Below are 18,331 nucleotides of genomic sequence, written 5' to 3' on the forward strand. Positions count from 1 at the left end.
AATTTTATTAAAAAAAAAAAAAAGCCCTTTAACATTTAGTTCATTGGTGTTATTTCCAATTTAGTCACAACGACCTCACATAATTTCAGTTCAACTCACTATAATTCAATACTTTTGCACTATTTTTGCACAGAATCTCAAAATAGTTTCTAAAGAAACATCAGCTCGTGCAAGTGTTAACATCTGAATAGGCCAAAATAAAATAAATGCAAATATAAAATATTTAGCTGGCATTTGTCAGCACCTGGCTGGAAAATATTCCATCACGTGTGCAACATTTTGTCACCGGTTTTAAATGTTGTACATTGTCATGCGTGCACATTATCCATTGCTGGAAAATTGCATTACACAATTTTAAGGTTTTTTCTTTTTTTCCCCCCCACAAGTTATTTCATTTTTTTTTTCACGCTGACTCAACCGACTGAGCCATTCCTTTCCCACTTCATTTTGAAATGAACACACGCACCTTTAGCACAAAGATTGGGAAAATATGCAGCCTTCAACTCCTCCGCCCTTAAAAAAAAAAAAAAAAAGTGTGTTTTTCGACCATATTCCCACCAGAACAAGAAGCAAAGAATTTATGTCACCTCAGCTAGAAAAGAAGTTCCATTTTATTTAGTCCTAGAAAAGCAGAGGACAAATCTGCCACCAGTGTTGCAACCAACCAACCAACCACACAAAAAACAAAAAAAACATCATCGACACTCATCCCGTGTTAGTTGGCTCAACACTCACCGTCAAGTACTTTATTCACAATAAGGTCATTTTTCTTCTTTAAAAAAATCATTTTAATATACAACACAATTTCAGACAAAACAAGTCCGTTTACAACTAAATTTGAACAAATTCCAGCTTCTCTCGTAAGCAAATAAGCTCGACAATGGAGTGAGAGGGACAGATGAAGCGAAGGCGGGGGAGGGAGGACGACAGACGGCAAAAAGGAGGAATTTGGGACACATACTCAAGTCAAATTAGAAAACAATTATGTATATTTATATATATATATATGTATGTATGTATATATATATATATATATAAAAACAGTAAGAAAAGAAGAGAAAGGGGGGGGGGATAGCTCATTGGTGCCAGGACGCCGTATCCGTGGCAACCTCACATGCATGTCTGACGCTTTTTGCTGTGTTCTGCTCTGCCAAGTCCACGTAAGCGCGTGCCCAAATATTCCCAGCTAGTGTGCATTTCTTGGGTGGGGTGGGGTGGGGGGCACACGAAGCAGGGATGGGATGGGATGGGATGGGCAGATATTGAGGAAACGGACAAGGTGGGGGAGAGGGCAGCGCGCAGCCTCCCCCTCGTGGACCCCCTCCATCTTTCCCGGAGCCGAGCGTAAAGAGTCTCTTTCTCCCGCGCGACGGCTCCGGCCAGCGCCGCTCCTTGTGCATTTGCATGGATGTATGAATATGTGACATATAAATAGAAGTCGAAGCAATTCCTTATCTGCTGAGACCGTTTTGGCAGGGGAGGGGGGCGGAGACCGAGGAGCAAAAGCTTTGTCAATTTGGTTGCAGGAGAAGGGAACTTGTAACGTATCCAAGGTCCGTTAATACTGTCATTTGTGTACAAAAGATAAATTAGTCGACTGGGGAAAATGGCGTCGGTTCAATTGCCGGACGTCCTCTGCGCTGGTAGAAAACGGCCACGCGTTCCGAGGTCCGTTCGGAGTTGGGCGGAACGGACGGAGGGAGGGAGGGAGGGAGGGAGGGAGGCGGGCGGACAGAGTGATGACCAAGAGGAAGGTGAAGAGATGGGTTCCGTTCCGCGGCCGACGCAGCCGTGGGCCCGGTCGGCCCGATCGGCCCGGGACTCCGTCGAGACCGGCTGCGGGAGATGGAGCCACCTGGGGAGGGGATGGAGACATATAACATGTTTGGTGGCCATAAAGTGTACACCTGCTGGAAAAGGGAGTCACCCGATCGCAAGTCAAAATTTTGCTTTCTCTCTTTTCTTTAGGACTTCGGTTCTTGCAGAAAATTCTTTTCTTCTAATATCAACAAAAAGGCTCCGGGAGGGGCAGGTGGCCGTTTTTCCTTGTTTGACAACGGCAAAAAAAAAAAAAACAAGACTACAAGTGAACTCCAGGACAAAAGCAGCCGGCGCGCGTGCAGGAAACGGCATTGACAAAATAATTGAGGCGGCGTCCCGGGCGGGGCCTCGAACACAATAAAAAAAATGACTGATGTGCTCAAGGTACAGTTGAGGTTTACATACACTGTCCAAAAACATTGAAGTTTTTTTTTTTTGTCTCAATATCTGAAGTCAAACCAGACTCAACCTCTCCAGTTGCAGGATCACCAAAATTATTTCATTTTATTAAATTGCCACGATAATGACAAATAATTTGATATTATTTTCCTCGAGGTGAAAAGTTGACATCCATTTCCTTCGGACTGCATGACTTGGGTCAAACATTTTGGGGAACCTTCCGAGAGCTTCTAACAGTCCTCCGCTGGAGTCTCGTGGCCCAGTCCACCTAACTGAACTGCTGGAACTGAGTCAGGTTTGTCCTTTACAGCTTCGCCCACAAGTTCTCAATGGGATTCAGATGAGGGCTTTGCGAAGACAATTTTATTTATTTATTTATTTATTTTTTTAATCCTCAAGCCACTTTTGAATGGCTTCATTCTCGGCGTTTCGGGTCCATGTCGGTGCAGGACTCATTTCATTATGAATGATGACACTTTCTTACCAGCCTCATCCAGCATCTTCACACAGTGTTTGGCTTTTGTTATTGGGTTGATTCGCACATTTCGGCCCAAAACACGTTAAATCTCTGGACCACAGACCCGTCGTCTCCTTCCTGAGCGGTGTGATGACTGGGCATTCCCATGATGTTTATACTTGCGTATGATTGTTTGAACAGATGAATCCGACGTCTTCAAGCATCCAAAAATTGCACCCAAGGATGAGCCAGACTCTTGGAGCTCCTCGCCCATTTTTCAGTTTGCCATGATTTCAAACAAGGAGGCGGAGTGTTTAAGGTGTGGCCTGAAATACGTCCCAGGCGTGCCGTCTATTAACGCACATGTAAATTAACCTACCAGAACACTGTATGGGATTTCCCCGTGTTCTTAAAAAAACGTTTTTTTTTTTTTTTGTATGTAAAATCTTGACCTCAAAGAAAATTTCAAATTGTCATAAGAAAGGCTCTCTTTCACTATTGTGGTATTTAGTCAAATTAAATAATTTTGGTGATCATGAGTGACCGGAAACAGGAGAGTTTTCATCTGATTTGACCCAAAAAATTACTTGTGTATGTAAGTAAACCTTTGTGTTAAACTGTACATCTATGGATGGAGAGCTCCACTATATTCCACCTAAATACACAAAAACTTGTGATTCTAGCATTTGGAACAATACAAATATTGGCTTGTATAAAAAAAAAAAAAATATGGCACAAGCTTCACTTCTATCTTATTTTCTCTTGCTTATTTTAAGCAAAGCCAGGGTTTTCTGCTCTAACTTTACATCCAAACCAATGAGAAAAATACCCCAAAAACAGAAAACAGGCTACGTCATGTCGCATAGCAACCAGTGCCAAATACGAACAATCTTGCACCGTGCCATCGTCGTCATCGTCTTTGCACCGTGACAACAAAGTACAGCAAGGAAGCGCTTAGCTTAAAGGATACCTGGAGAAGTTCTCGTGGCTTCGCTCTAGCTCGACTTCCTATTGCTGATTTAAATCGTGTTTTACGTAAGGCCGCAAAGTCGTAGAGAAAGCGTCAACAGCGCCTCTGCTGGTGGTCATACGCTCAATTTTGTACTGATTGCTTCAAGACGCGTTCCACTCAAAGCTACGCAACTCTTACCAATGCAATAATCAGTTATTATGCAAAGCCTGCAAAATGGATGCACGGGAAAATAAAGTCACTTGACATCCCGACAGACGTGGCAACATTCCCTCGTCGCTGTTGATTTCTAACAGCGAGCACAGATGGAAAAAGCTGTTCACACTGCGGAGGGCCAGATGCGCGAGAATCGTGGAATCATTCATCGATGGAACGTTTGAGACACTTGAAAGGGATCACTACGTTATTTGAAAGCTGCCAAAACTCCGACGATGAAAACGAATTCATAAATCACATTGCTAGAGCTCTCCTGGGCCTCGAGACTTAAAGCTGATCACACCGCGTGGAAGGCATTTTTAGAGACACAAAGCAGAATGTAGGATTTTTGTTGTTGTTGTTTTTGAAGACCGGATTCAGTCATTGGGGGAAGACGCGAGCGATTGCGTACCTGCTATCTAGAAATGTAAGTGTAGGTGCGGGAGGGAGACCGCCCCTCGGACTGGCCGTTAGTGGAGACGTTGAGGAAGTCCCAGATGAGAATGGTGTCGTCGTGAGAGCTGCTGATGATCTGGAACTCATCAAACTGGAGACGGAACACGCGGCCAGAATGCTCCTGCAAACGGAAAGGAGAGAACGACCGTCACAATATGAAAGTCTTTGTGGTGCACCGGATACCAATATCGGGTAGCGGTACTTCCGCACAGCATCGCCACTCTTAAAAAGTAACCGCTACCGCAGCGACACAACCGATATCTCCCAGGTCGCCCACACAAACATCTCCTTCCGTGTTCACTTTGCTGTCCCCGCCATTGTTGTGACTGCGTTCTCCTTACTCGCTTTTGAAAATGAAAAATACAGAGTTTGGATCCCGTTCCCTGCGGACGTGCCCCGACCGGGTCGCCGAGAGGGGACTCCATCCGGCCAGCAGAGTCGTCATTTCGCCGGCCGGGCCCGCTCGCCGCAAAAGTCCTTATCTTTTCGGATCCTAGTCGAACATGTCAGCGTGCTTCCAAAGTGCTTACCACTTAGATGCACACAAACACGAAGATGATGGCTGAATCCTGGCAAAGGTCCGGCTGTGGATTTTTTGGTTTTTTCCCCATGCCTGTCTTGTTCACAAAACACGTGAACCCAAAATGTTAAATTGTGGAATTTGGCGGGATCTTTGAATTTCAGCATTATTTTGTCACTTTGTGTCAATGTAATTGTAGAAAATCCTTTAAAAAAAACCTCAACGAGTCAGCTGAAAATCTGGCGATGGGGCCCGATTACCGATTGGTGATCTTACAACAGAAACGGAACTGCAAGGGTGTTATTGTGCACGCATCAGGTGTGAACTCTCACCACTAGAGTGCGCAGGCATAGCGTGCTTGCGGGGGCTCGTGGGTCCAAGGCCGCCTGCAAGTCCCACACCTTGATTTTCCTGCAGCGATAAAAGTGCCACCAACGTAAGCCAAATTGCGGCCGCTACCCGAGCGCCTGCCGAAGCGGAGGCCGGCTGACCCGTCATAAGCGCCGCTGACGATCCTCTTGTTGTCAAAGCGGATGCAACGCACCAGCTCTTCGTGGCCCTCCAGCACTCGCAAACATGCGCCGCACTCGATGTCCCATAACCTGGAAAAGCGATTTTCACGTTTAAATGCCGGAAGAGTCACAGTTTGATCAGAGAGACACTCGTTACATCTCCTGACAATGATGGTATTCAACTAAAAAGAGAAAAGGGAATTTTAAATTGAGCATGGAATGGAAAACTGTTTTAAGCCAGGATGAATGTAGAACAATGGCTCATTTTTTTGAATGACTATGACAAAAATTCTAAAATGCTAACAGGTGGCATGCTGACATAAAGCTACAACGAAGAGCACTTCGGTCCAGTCGATAAAAAAATATGCAGGGAACCATGTCCAAGACCCCCAAAAGTTTGAGAACCACCACTTAAGCGTCTAGAAATAAGAGTTTATGAGAGTATGAGTGTAGGGAATATTAATAATGAATGGCCTGCGAGCTTCATTGGTTTATAAAACGGTGGTGAGGCCGACCCTGATGTACAGATTTAGAGACGGTGGACAGGAAGCACAACTGGAGCTGTTGAGGTTCTCGCTTGGACAGGATTAGAAACGAGCTCATTAGAGGGAGGGACGGCCAAAGTTGGATGTTTTGGAGACGAGGTGAGGGGGGGGGGATGGAGAGAGAGAGAGAGAGAGAGAGGAGAGAGAGAGAGAGAGAGAGAGAGAGAGAGAGAGAGAGAGAAAAGACTCCGATGGTTTGGACATGGCCAGAGGCGAGAGAGAAAGAGTATATCGGTAGAGGGCTGCCGAGGAAGAGAGAGCAGAAGGAAGACCAAAGAGAAGGTTGATGGATGTGGCGAGGGAAGACATGAGGACACAAGATGCAGGAGATAGGCTTCGGTGGAAAAAGATGACACGCTGTGGAGACCCCGTACGGGACAAGCCGAAAGGAAAAGAAGAAGAAGAAGAGGCCTGCAAGCTTCATATACTCCAAAATGAAACTTCATAAGAACTCTCTTATCTTGCTTTTTGTGGTTCAAAGGCAGCAGGATTCGATTTGTCCGTTAACCTTCACGTCCTCATCTCATCAAAGCAAATCGAGCCGTTCAGTCTGAGAGGATCAAACGTACCTAATTGTGTTATCGGATGAGCCGCTGACGACCAGTCGGTCCCGGTATTGTAGACAGGCGATGCCCCGCTTGTGACCGTTTAGAGTGCGCACAAATTCACAGGTGCTGGTGCTCCATACCTGCACCGTTCAAAAGATCAAACGGGTCAAATCATGAGCACAGGCGACATCCGTCCATCAGGAAAACAATTACAAAAACGGCGTGAGTCTCATTCAGCTTTGACCTTGAATGAAAAAGTCTCACCAGAAAAGTTTTGACAGGAAATTGTGAAGAGAAAAAGGCTGTCTGTCTGCTCTACTCTCATCAGGTAAATAGCGGTGAACAAAGCCAACAAGCCATGAAAAATGCATCAAGCTCATCTCATCTCATCTCATCACCTTGATGGTGCGGTCCCCTGAGGCCGATACAATATATTTGTCGTCGAAGTCGACCACGTTGACAGCCGCCCGGTGTCCCACGAGGACGCGCCGTAAGCTGATGTCGGTCGGAGAGGCCATGTCCCACACGGCGATCGAGCGGTCCTTGGAACACGTGACCATGAGGCCGTTGGCGAAGCGTAAATGAAGAACGGCCTCGTTGTGGTGGATCAGCGTGTTGAGTACCTCGCCCGTCGTCACCTCCCACACCCTGCAGAGGAAGGCGAGAGAGGGCACAAGGTTTAATGGTGGAATTCACCGGCAAAGGACACGCACGCAGTCATGTTTTACACCGAGCGCTCCAAAAAAAAAAAAAACCGGCACGTCGGGACGTTCCGTAAAATGTAATTAAAACATGTGCAAATACATTTTGACCTCCACTCATATCAATATGCTACAAAGTCAGCATATTTCATGTTCAAACTTCTTTCTTTCTAGACTCGCTCATTTAGAATTTAATATGTGCTTCATACAAGTTGTGACAGGGCGAAACAAAAATAGTGGCAAAGTTGAGGAATGGTCAAAAAACTTGTTTCAAAACAGTTGAGTATAAAAGGAGCATCCCCGAAAGGCTCAATTGTGGGTGGGGAGCGACTTTCACCACTTGGTGAACAACAGCCTCCATAAATCTGTCCAACAGTTTACAACTGCACAGAATTTGGGGGTAGCGTCGCGTACGCATGACATCATGAAAAGTGTCACACAATCTGGAGAAATATGGTGAAAAATCAACAATGACTGCCAGTGACCTTCGACCCCTCAGGCGGCAGGCACTTTTGTTAGAAAACGGCATCATTGTGTAAAGCAGAGATCGCCTCCAAAACATTTCACAAAACTATCATCAGTTAACATAATTTTCCCAGCACATCCACAAACATCTCGGACAATTATTTGCGTCTTCCCAACAAGACAACGTGATCCATCGGGGAACACGATCATAAGATTCGTACCGAACAGTTGAGTCAGAAGAGCCGGTGACGATGACCCTTTCGTCATACTGGAGACACAAGACCGAACCTGTGTGACCCGTCAGAATCTTCAGACACTCCAGTGACTGTTTATCCCAGATCTGCAGGTAGAAATAACACACGAGCACATGTAAGGAGCAGAGACTCAACGTGCTTTTATTCTTTTTTTTTTTTTTTGAATGGGCACAGATTTAGGTCATGCACAGAAAGGCCGTTCGTCATGTTCTGTTCACGCCCCATTTCCCCACTGCTGAGGCGAGCCGGACGTGTGCGCTTGGAGAAAAATTCTGAGCATCCCTGGGTGCGCGCCAGCCTCCTGCAAATCCACTTCTCTCCCACAATACCTCTCCTCTCCTTTTTTCCCTCTCCCCAGGCCGGACATATGAGTGGGATATAGAACTGCATTGCCGTTACTTCACCCCTTTTAGCCAATACTTTCTCACCGTGTGCGTGTTTAGGCCAAAGGTAGGAAGATTATGCAGAGCCAGTAAAATTAGACGTTACGCTCTTAAAAATACATGCGGAGCAGAAAATAACCCCTTTAAATGGATGTTGACCTCAATTACAAATGCTTCTAGTTGTCGCTACAGTTGACGCGGCACACATCAGTCACGTCAATACGAATGATGACATAAAGCAGAGAGGCAAGTTGTTGAAATTTGAAAATGCCAATGTGGGAATGGAAAGAAAGAAGTCCTAAAAAAAAAAAAAAAAAAGTTTTATGGTTCAGATCCTGAAATAAATTTGTCAGTCTTAAGTAGTCTAACCAGTATTACAGTAAAGCCTCAGATATTTGCATGAATTCATTCAAACTTTGTCACGAGAATTGGGCCGCATTTCCCAATATTTATGACTCTGCGCGATTGCCAAAAGGTGACTTTCTTGACTTGTGCATATTCGTTTGCCCGTGTGCGGTGTCGAATCAGTTTGAGCGAGACGATAGCATGCTAGCTAAGTGAAAATGGTTTGTTTGTACTGAATAATTTAACAATAAGTAAAATGGGTTGGTGACTGTGTAAAGAGACGCCATCGCTACATTGAAATCTTCTCCGTTTTCAGGGCTTTGCTGCCATCTTGCGTGTTTGTCAAGAGTTAAAACAAAACATCACCGGTTCTCAATCCTGTAATGCAGGTTTCTAATAGGATACGCAGATCAAACGTTATCCTCGATTACGGTTTGAATTTATGATGGACAGGATTCACATAAAGAAACAACTTTGTAGATTTGGAGGGGGAAAAAAAAAAAAAAAAAAAAAAGTGCAAACAGCAGCGGAGTAGCAACTCCCGCACAAACCTTAATGGAATTGTCCCTAAGGCCACTGATGATCTTGTCGTCATCGTACTGGAGACAATAAACCCCTTTACTATTTTCTGAGCGGCATTGAATCCTTTGCAAATTGTGTCTGCCACACCGCCAATTAGCTTCAATTGTCTGAAGGAAAAAGAAAAGAGTCGATTTTGAAATATTTTTCACAAGGCCAAATAAAGACAAAAAAGAATAACAATTGATAAAAGTGCTCTTTTGGTAAGAGCATGTACAAATCAAAAACAGGCTAAATTAAAATGTAATAAACAGAGTAATTTGTACTAACTGTATTGTAGACAGTGTAGAAAAGAATGATTTAAACAAGGCTATAAAAAAATTAAAAGGAAATGAGCTTTTCTTTTGCATTGGCTTACCTCAATGTCTTGGATGATTTTGGGATAAAGGGAGTGATAATAAGAGTTGGGTGGGACTTCGGATGTGCGATTTTTGAATAGATACTTCTCCCTAGGAGGGAAAGAATCATCAGTTTTCTGAGCAGGTTCTATGAGGCCGGCAGATAATCTACTGGCCTGCTCGTATGTGAATGACAAGCAAGCTAGATTTCTCTCTCTCTCTCTCTTTTTTTTTTTTTTTTTTTTTAAAAAAGGTAGACACAGTGACGCGACGCGACGCGAGTGCGTTTCCAGCACAGGGGCCCCCGTCCTCACCACTGATGTCTTTCCGACAGGCCTTTCCACAGCGGGTCGGTGCGGACCATGCGCTCTATGAGCTTCTTCCATAGCATGCCCTCAGAGATGACCCTCTGCCACTCCTTGCACACCAGCTCTGCTGCACAAAGCGAACGCGCATCCAGGAAAGACAAGATGTTTTCTGCTATGTGATCTAAGCCTTGGGCTGAAGGAAAGAAGAAAGGACAGAAGGGGGCGGGGCGGGGTTACATTCACGATGTCGCAAAGTGAGAAGGAAACGACTGTTCAGCGTTTTAACTTGGAACAAGGACATTTGTCAAATTTCTTAGAATGTCTTTTTAAAAAGGGCCAGGAGAAAACGGGCCGAACCTTCTATCACAATATTTGTGGAGCGCTTTGCTGTTTTTCATTTGAACAAACCACCACGCCAAAGGAAGGGCAATGTATCACAGAAAAAAAGCTCCCCCCCCATAGCCCCGGGCTGACCCGCTTCCTGAGGCTTCGGGAGCTTTGTTTTGGTATTTGGTGGCATACCATCAACGTGGCAACTGGGCTACATTTAAATCTCGATAGCAGTCTTCAAACTGCAGACGGAATGTAGCAATAAGAGGTCATTTACTACAATCCAAAACATTTCGGACGTCAACTTATATTTGAACATAGGACCTCTTATTGGATAGTGGACAACAGCATCACAATTCTTACAGCCACTCAACATTTTTCTTTTTTTTTGCTTCAATTTCTTCCAAAAGCTGCTGTTGCCTGTGAACAGTCTCCCCGCCTCATAAATCTTCTGTTCCGAGGATGCTCCAAAAGTTCTCAACAGGCTTAAAGCCGGGGAAGGCTCGGAGCCACACCACAGGTTTGATATTAAAATGCAACTTGACTCAAGATATCTTGGATTAAAATATCTTTTCATTTCAGTACGCGACATCCAAATGCAGCAAATTCTGCTTTTTCAAAACCTAGAAAAGGATCTGTGCATTATAATTCGAGACAATTCACTTTTCATTTTCCAAAAGATCCGGTTATCACGGGCAGGGGCTCGTTCAAAAACATCCCAATCACACTCCATCTGCTGATAACGTGGATGTTGTTAATTAGCGTTCGTCATTCTGGAAAATCTGAGAAAAAATATCATTTGGATAATCACTTGAACCGCAATGTAATTTGAGTGCATATGTTTATTGTGGGCATTCGAGCACGTGCCGAACAGTTGTGATATTTGGGGTTGGAAATCTAGCAGTGGAGGCTGCACCTTCTCCCGTGGCTTGTGTGGATTTTCTTTGGGTACTGTGGCTTGCGCCCACATTCCACAAAACATGCACGTTAGGTTTCTTGAGGACTTATGACTCGCCCAATTGTGCAACCGTGAATTTTGTGCATTTATTATTGATAATATACGTTTCCCGCAACTAACCGGTGACCCGTTGTCAACTAATTTAGATTCCAGCCCACCTGTGGCGCTAATGAAGACAATCGGTATTGAGAAAGAAAAAAAAAAATGGATGGATGTTTTGCCACTGTGCAGGACATTGCCGTTGGTTTTCGTACCTGGCAGCGCTGTGATGAAGTCTCTCTGTAGCATGGGTTTGAGGTAGGAGTTAATGTGGCCATGCTGGTAGTGGCACATTCGGGAGATCAGACGCTCGACAAACTCTACCTGGTCAGCCTCTGACCACTGGTCAAACAGGGCAATGCAGTGTTCCTTCTCTTTCTCGTAGTTCCCCTCTGACGGGCGCTTGCGGGACCCCACAACGGGACCATTACTAAGCTGCGAGGCCAAGAAGACATTTCAGTGACCGCCTCAACACAGCCTATACTGCTTCTTATACAACAGACTTTTTACACAAAGAATACATAAAAAAAACGTCCTAATAGTGGTCCTAAAAAGTATTTAACACAACTGAACTGTATTTACAAAGAAATACTGCACATCAAAAGCTTATTTTAAAAAATACTGTTGTGGGCTAAACAAAAATCAAAATAAAATAACTGTTGTCTTTTTTTTTTTTTTTTGCATTTCACATTGTAAATGTGAATTCTGATGATAATAAATTCAGTGATTCTTTTGCATGCCACCATAAAGATCTCATGTCTAACCACACAATCATTGCTCTCCAGGTCTGCCAAACTTTGATTATTTTATGGCAGCAAGAGTTGAGTTAAGTGCGATTTCTTCTTTTCTTCCATGTCAGAGGGCAACAACCACAACTCACGTATGTTCCACCTCGTGGAATAGAATAAGAAAACAAGAAGGTTTTCTGCCAACTCTTGTTAATTCATACTTCATTTATGGATATGAGTATGTACAAGCATTGCAATTGCACAAATTAGTAGAATAAAGTGCGTAAATCCAAAAAAATACTTACAGTATTTAGCAGTGACATTCCACCAATGCACAGATAGGGCTGGGCAATATGGGAAAATCTTAGGATAGTTTTTCTTTTTGGCCCTATTGCTCAACATAAATTTCAGGATATGAACCAAATGACATTCCCCATTACGCTTGATCATTTTGATTGAAAGATGTCGGTTCCGTCAAACACAGAATGCCATTACTGACGATGTTGTACACATTCACGGCGTCGCATCGAAACTAAAAGGGAAGGAATTTATAGTAAATAAACATAAATAATAAAACAGAGTCCCCGCGACACGCAGACCATCATATGCCTGCCAAGAAAGTCGACTTGACTGCTCTGCGAGGCCAGAAAAACATACTTTACAAATACATTTTGATTAATTGCTGACTCGCACGTACGCGAACAGACACGCTTCATGTACACCGATAGTGTTTGCCGACTTGGACTGGACTGCGCTTATCTGATTGATACACTTTTATGACTGTTGGAACGTTAACCCGTGACGCGTAAAGCTAGCACGCCTTTGGAAATGTCCGCTCTCCTAACTTATGTGTTCATTCGGGGTAGTGTCGTCCTTTTATTTGAATGTCGGCTGATGTATTGTTTTTACACTTGCCGCAAAGTTAGAAATGCTTGTACAGTTGAAAAGGGTTTGATACAGTTTGGCAGTGAAATTGGTAATTCTACATATTACGGTACGGGAAATGCATTGTTAAAGCGTTCCGCTGTACTTTGAACACAGCTGGTGGCTTTTTAGTACGAAAATTAAAACAATAGGGTTCTTCCGCTCAGTCGAAAAACCGAAGCTATGAAAATGACGGGTTTGGGATTGTGACGGTGGTAAAAAGGACCATTTTGACCTCAGTCAACTTGTGTCATTCAAAGTCTTGCGTGTTCACGCTTTGAAATGGACACTAACTGAAAGTTGAAAGACAGGCAAGTTAACGTTGTGATTGGTCAGCGCTCGAGGGAAGAATCGAAATGGCGCTCTGAACGTTTACCTTGAGAACTGTGTTCTTCTTTGGCGACAGGTCGTCCACTAGATTCTGTGACTCCATTCCGGACGTGTTCTGTTCAAAGGGGCACACAAAAAGATCAAATGTGTTGGTTAGCGCATGATTTTCAGTTTGCTAACAGCACTGTGTTGAGCCAGGATAGCGGTGTGGTTACAGCTGGACAAAGAAGTGCCACGAAAACAGCCAAGGAAGGGGAACCGTCATGACTACGGACAATTGCGTGCACACACACAAGTACGCACGGAGCAGAAAAACCTGATCAACACAACAAACATTGTCTTGCGGATGATTTCAGCTACAAAGAAACACAAAATTAGACAACATTTTGTCTGTTACAGAGCAAGAAAGTCAAATCAAGCAATATTAACGACAAGTGTGCAGAATTCAGAGAAGTATCCTCCCATATATACTGCCGTGCTTTGAGGGAACGTTATCACGATACACTCCCAATTCTTCTATGAATGGATGAGCTCTCGAATGCAATCACAAATGGGATTGGGCTGCCATCGAGGCGGAGTTGGACGGGTCATACGGTGTTCCAAAACACGCAGTCTGTGTGGGGCAACATAGAAATAAATAAAGGCTCCCTCTTGGCGCTCTTGCAAAAGCAGACAAAGTTTAAAAATCCTCATTTTGTAAAATCAGGGAGGCCCCGTAGCTCAGTAGTTAAGAGCACTGGTTTGGAAAACCAGGGGTTGTGGGTTCGTATCCCACTGGAGCCTGAGAAGGGTTGCGTCAGGAAGGGCATCCGGCGTCAAAATTGTGCCAAACACGTGTGCGTTCATCTGAGATGACACGCTGCGGCGACCCCGAAAGGGACAAGCCGAAAGAAACTTCTATTTTGTAAAATCAGGCCAATGTGATGAGCAAAATCTGCATTTCTCAAGGAAACCCAGAATGCCCCCCCCCCCCCCCTCCCACCAAATAGGACGTCTACATGTTGTCGGCATCAAACAAAAAGGGAAGAATGGAAATCAACGTTTCCATTAGGGGCTGAAAGGCTTTCAAAATTGTTTGTAGTCGACAGGCGATGACTGCAGAGTGGAACTCGAATAATCGACAACGTCATTGGCATTTCTTACAGTTGTCAACAAGCTGGCTCACTCGTTTTCCCCACACCCGACTCATCCAATCACAGTCAGTCGCTCGTCCAATCACATTCAGATAGCTTCATAGCCTCGCAGTGAGTCGGAATTTACCAATTCACTTAAAGCCGCAAGTTTGCTGCACTCCACGGTAGTAAACGGCAGATAATAGGAATAGCAAAGCTGCAGTTGTGGATTGTTGGAAAACTTTGGAGATCCGATGATCTGTGAGACTGTGAAAGTGTAAGTGTGATTTCTAAAATCAGGGGATTGCTTGTGGGGGGGAAAAAAAAAAGAGCCTTTCTGGGATGCTCTTTTATACCCAATTGTGACACTCGTCTGTTATCAATTTACCTATTCACCTGTGGAATGTTCCACACAGCTGTTTTTTTTTTTTTTTTTTTGGGGGGGGGGGGGGGGGGGCATTCCTTAACATTCTCAAGCCTTTTGTTGCTGCTGGGCCACCAAATGTTATATGAGAGAATATTCCCCCACCCCCCCAAAAAAAATATATATATTCAGTGGTTTTACTATTGTCTTTGTAGTGAATTCACTTGACTATATGTTGAAAGGGTTTTACAAATCATTGTATTGTTTTAATTACATTTTACACCACGTCCCAATTTTTGTTGTCATTTCAGTTTATAGAATCATTACTGCGCCGAGGTAAAGTCAACCAGTCAGTCAGTTGAACCCCTCGTATCGATTGTTGGTTTTTTTTTTCTTGTTTTTTAAAAGGGAAGGGAATCTAATTCCTTGAGAGCGTTGAACTCCTGAAAATTCTCAGACGAGTCGTGTCATAGCGGAGGTCTGCGTGAATGTAGCTCAACTCCCGTAGCTAACGCGAGTTCCAGCTAAAGACGGTGACGGGATCCACAGTACCTCTGCCGGTTTCAGACAAGTAGGGCATATTATGTGGCCTCAACTACTTCAAGATATGACTATCAACAATCAGTTGCACAAAATCCTTTCCATTTGTCTTTCCCTAATGTTTCCTGAGCAAAAAGACAACCAAACGCATTGGTGGTTGCCACAAAGGTATCCACACAAAAAAAAGAACAAGAAAGTGTGGCACAAAGACCCAATCAGAAGCATTGAGAAGTCAAGACGGCCTTGCAGGTGTTGATGATCATGCAGAGCAGAAGAGAGAGAAGAAAAAGATGGAGAAAAGGTTGACCAGGCAGGCAGGCAGGCAGGCAGACAGGCAGGCAGGCAGGCAGGCAAGCATGTCGCCTCTCAGAGCTCGAAAGAAGACCCTCCCCGTCTCGGCCCTCACACCTCCAGGCAAAAGAATGAAGGTGGCTCCTTCTTTTCACTTGAACGGCCAATTGAGGGAGGCCTGATGCTAAATGCCGACTGTGGCCGTGGCCGCTAGCAGCTGACTGATTTATAAAGACGCTCACTTACAGCTTCGGATGCTATGACTCGAGTTTTAAGCAGAAAAAAGGCTGGCAGCGCACCAGGGAGCGACCTGAGAGCGGCGCGCTTCAAATGTGGACGAATGGACGACGTTAGGTAAGTAGGTCAGGGCGGGAGAAGGCTTTACAGTGACGTTGAAATAAAATGTACAAAAAAAAAAAAAAAAAAGATGGCAGGGGTAGGGTGGGATTTTGGTAGAGGAGGAGTAGCAGAATTAAGAGGAGAGAGGCAGAACCTGGTTGTGAGCCCGGGTGGACGGGATGCTCTGCAGGCACCTGAGTGCACACAAACTCTCAGCCACCGACGAGCAGCCCAGCCAGAGAGAGCGAGGCACAGAGCACTGTGTGAGAGAGCGAGAGAAAGAGAGAGGGGAGGAGGACCAGAACAGACCCAAGTGAGAGAGAGAGAAATAGATGTGAAGTAAAGGAAAAGCAAAGGGAGGAAAGTGATGACAGGAAATGGACGGGAAGTGAACGGAGGGATCAGTTAATTGATGCGTGAACGCAGTTGGTTACGTGTTCATGTGGTGTGGTGGCAAAATGCAACACAAAAGGATGAAAGAATAAAGAAATAAAAGATGTTCAGTTGGGAATCAGGAGGTTGTGAGCGTGTGTGTCCATCAAAGGTGAGGTAAAGAGTGGGGGGGGGGAAGAACCAGTATTAGAGCGACACACACACACATTGGACAATGAGTGCAGGAACACACACGAGCAATATTAGATGTGAACTTGTGGGTGTGTAGAGGAGTGGGAGGGGAATTGCGATTAGCCGCTCAATCATTTTTATAAGGACGAGCACCCCACCCATCGCTTGGTGAACGCCGCCGTGACCAAAGTGACAACTGCACTGAGGGAAAAGAAGGAAAAACACCTGACCCCAAGCTAAATTTAAAATATGGAAGAGAATAAAACAGCCCAGTGGCATAAGAAAGTGGACTGTAAAACGAAGCCACGTCTTTTTAATTGAACTGGTACACAAACAGCATACAAGATGGGCATTACTTTTAGATACCAACTTGACTGGCCTAACACTGCCGATGTGCACATCAACTTGATTTCCTTTTACTATAATGTTTACTCTCCGTTGGTTAAACTTTTAGCCAGTCAATCTTGGAATTTACTCACCGTCGTCATCTCAATAACGTGACTCGTGAGCTGACGGACGTGGTACGTCGCTGCTTTTACACAAGCCCCGAACATTCCATCTGATTCCAAACTTGATCGGGACTTTCTGTTTTGATGTCTTGTCTGCAACCTCCATCAACAGCCTTTTGCTTTCAAACTCTTTCAACTCCACGTAGCTGTAACAAACTAACCGGTGAAACGAAGGGAAGCTACATATGTCGATTGTTTGGTACTAATTCAAAATGAAGACGCATATCTTGAGAGGTCCTCCGGTTCAATCTGTGAAATTGTAGCGATAGCTTTTGTTACGCTAACGTTACCCTCCCCGCCTAGCTTTTGAAGGGACTAAATAAATAGCACATGTAGGAAACTCTACTTACAAGATCCGTTTATTAGCCAAGTATAGAAAGCCACACAACTATTCCTGTCTCGACTAAATGTCTATTTTGATATGGAATGTCAAGTACACTTAGCGAGCTAGCTACATAGCAACTAGCCACCTCGCTAACGGCAATGCTAGATGAATGAAACAGCAGTGCACTTCCTTCTACGCACTTCCAAAATTATAAACAAGCACGCTTCGCTTTCTAATGGACATCCCTAATGGACCGCGGTTCGACTGATCGCGTCCGCGTATCTTTTAGCCCGAGAGCTCTCGTCACGCAGCAAATATGGAAATACAAAAGCGTACATTTGAGTGGTTGAGCGTTCCCTAGCTAGTGCTAGCTGGATAGGCTAATGCCCAGACAGGGCCCAGATCAAGTGGCGCAGCGTCACCGCAATGAGCGCTACCCGGAGAAGCCGCAGCTCCCTTCGGCAGAACCCTGCGCGAATTTGTCGTATCCAAATCGAATTGCCAACCGCGGCCGAATACCGGCGTTGTTCGCCACCGCGACAAAATGGTAGAAATAACGCGAGTTATTTGTAATATTGGTGAAAATGTATCTCGGGCCCTCCCTTCCCTTCCCTTCCATTCCATTCCCGGTCCCCACTTTTCTGGTCCACCTAGACCAGCTCAACCGCTTCGGGTTGGTTCTTCCTTCCCGATCGGCGAAGACGCGAGCCGGGGCGCGCTCGGCGAGCGCGTCACGCCGCGTCGAAAACGGATCTTACCATCAGATCCAACGTTTTGTCCTCCATCTCCGGCTCCATGTTGACGATGCCCCCCGAAACTCGCTGTGAAAATGGAAACCCAGCCCTGCGTCGGCGGCCCGCAAATGCAGAGACGTCATTCGCTCGACTCGGGCTCGCGAGCGTCGGGTAGGACAATGTGCAAGGGAGGGTGTGGGGGCTCGGGAACGCCCATGCGTCGGAGCGACGAGCCGATTGAACCGTCGCTTCGCCGGGGGGCGCGGCTCCGACAATTTACTGCTCGCCTACTGGCTCGGGGGTGACTCGAGGCTTACCCCGGCGACTCCCCCAAACAAAAGGGCATTTGCTCGAGATGCTGTTGCTATCCTGAAGAGGAACCAGCAAGCGCTTCATCAATCATCCACATCGCTAACAGAGCGGCTCTTCAGCTAATTTAATGCGTGCG

The 18,331-nt window shown here is 45.1% G+C and overlaps 1 protein-coding gene and 1 non-coding gene across 4 annotated transcripts; one reads left to right on the forward strand and one right to left on the reverse strand.

Moving 5' to 3' along the window:
• Positions 1–593: 593 nt before the first annotated feature.
• Positions 594–18,117, reverse strand: fbxw11a (F-box and WD repeat domain containing 11a). Of its 3 annotated transcripts, XM_061834330.1 has the most exons (14): positions 16,795–17,740; positions 13,152–13,220; positions 11,448–11,558; positions 11,339–11,363; positions 9,803–9,989; positions 9,509–9,599; positions 9,123–9,260; positions 7,811–7,929; positions 6,822–7,071; positions 6,445–6,563; positions 5,310–5,420; positions 5,151–5,229; positions 4,255–4,419; positions 594–1,855 (listed from the first exon to the last, which is right to left on the reverse strand). In XM_061834330.1, the coding sequence occupies exons 1-13, from the start codon at positions 16,867–16,869 to the stop codon at positions 4,258–4,260; spliced, it is 1,536 nt and encodes a 511-aa protein (XP_061690314.1). In that variant the 5' UTR covers positions 16,870–17,740; the 3' UTR covers positions 594–1,855; positions 4,255–4,257. The 3 variants fall into 3 exon arrangements, with proteins under 3 accessions (XP_061690314.1, XP_061690312.1, XP_061690311.1); XM_061834328.1 differs by lacking the exon at positions 16,795–17,740 and adding an exon at positions 17,908–18,117 and having other exon boundaries at positions 11,339–11,558; XM_061834327.1 differs by having other exon boundaries at positions 11,339–11,558; positions 16,795–17,737.
• On the forward strand, positions 13,815–13,888 carry trnas-gga (transfer RNA serine (anticodon GGA)). Its single transcript has one exon. It is a non-coding gene; the product is annotated as a tRNA-Ser (tRNA).
• Positions 18,118–18,331: the final 214 nt, after the last annotated feature.

Source organism: Syngnathoides biaculeatus, chromosome 11, assembly GCF_019802595.1.
Source record: "Syngnathoides biaculeatus isolate LvHL_M chromosome 11, ASM1980259v1, whole genome shotgun sequence".
In the NCBI taxonomy this organism is placed as follows: Eukaryota; Metazoa; Chordata; class Actinopteri; order Syngnathiformes; family Syngnathidae; genus Syngnathoides; species Syngnathoides biaculeatus.

Excerpts from the sequence above, each read along its gene's own strand:
- fbxw11a (XM_061834327.1), bottom strand. The coding sequence starts at position 16,869 with ATGTTCGGGGCTTGTGTAAAAGCAGCGACGTACCACGTCCGTCAGCTC. Across the intron at positions 13,221-16,794 it reads ACGTTATTGAGATGACGACG|AACACGTCCGGAATGGAGTC; the intron begins GTGAGTAAATTC and ends CCCTTTGAACAG. Across the intron at positions 4,420-5,150 it reads TATGCCTGCGCACTCTAGTG|GAGCATTCTGGCCGCGTGTT; the intron begins GTGAGAGTTCAC and ends TTCCGTTTGCAG.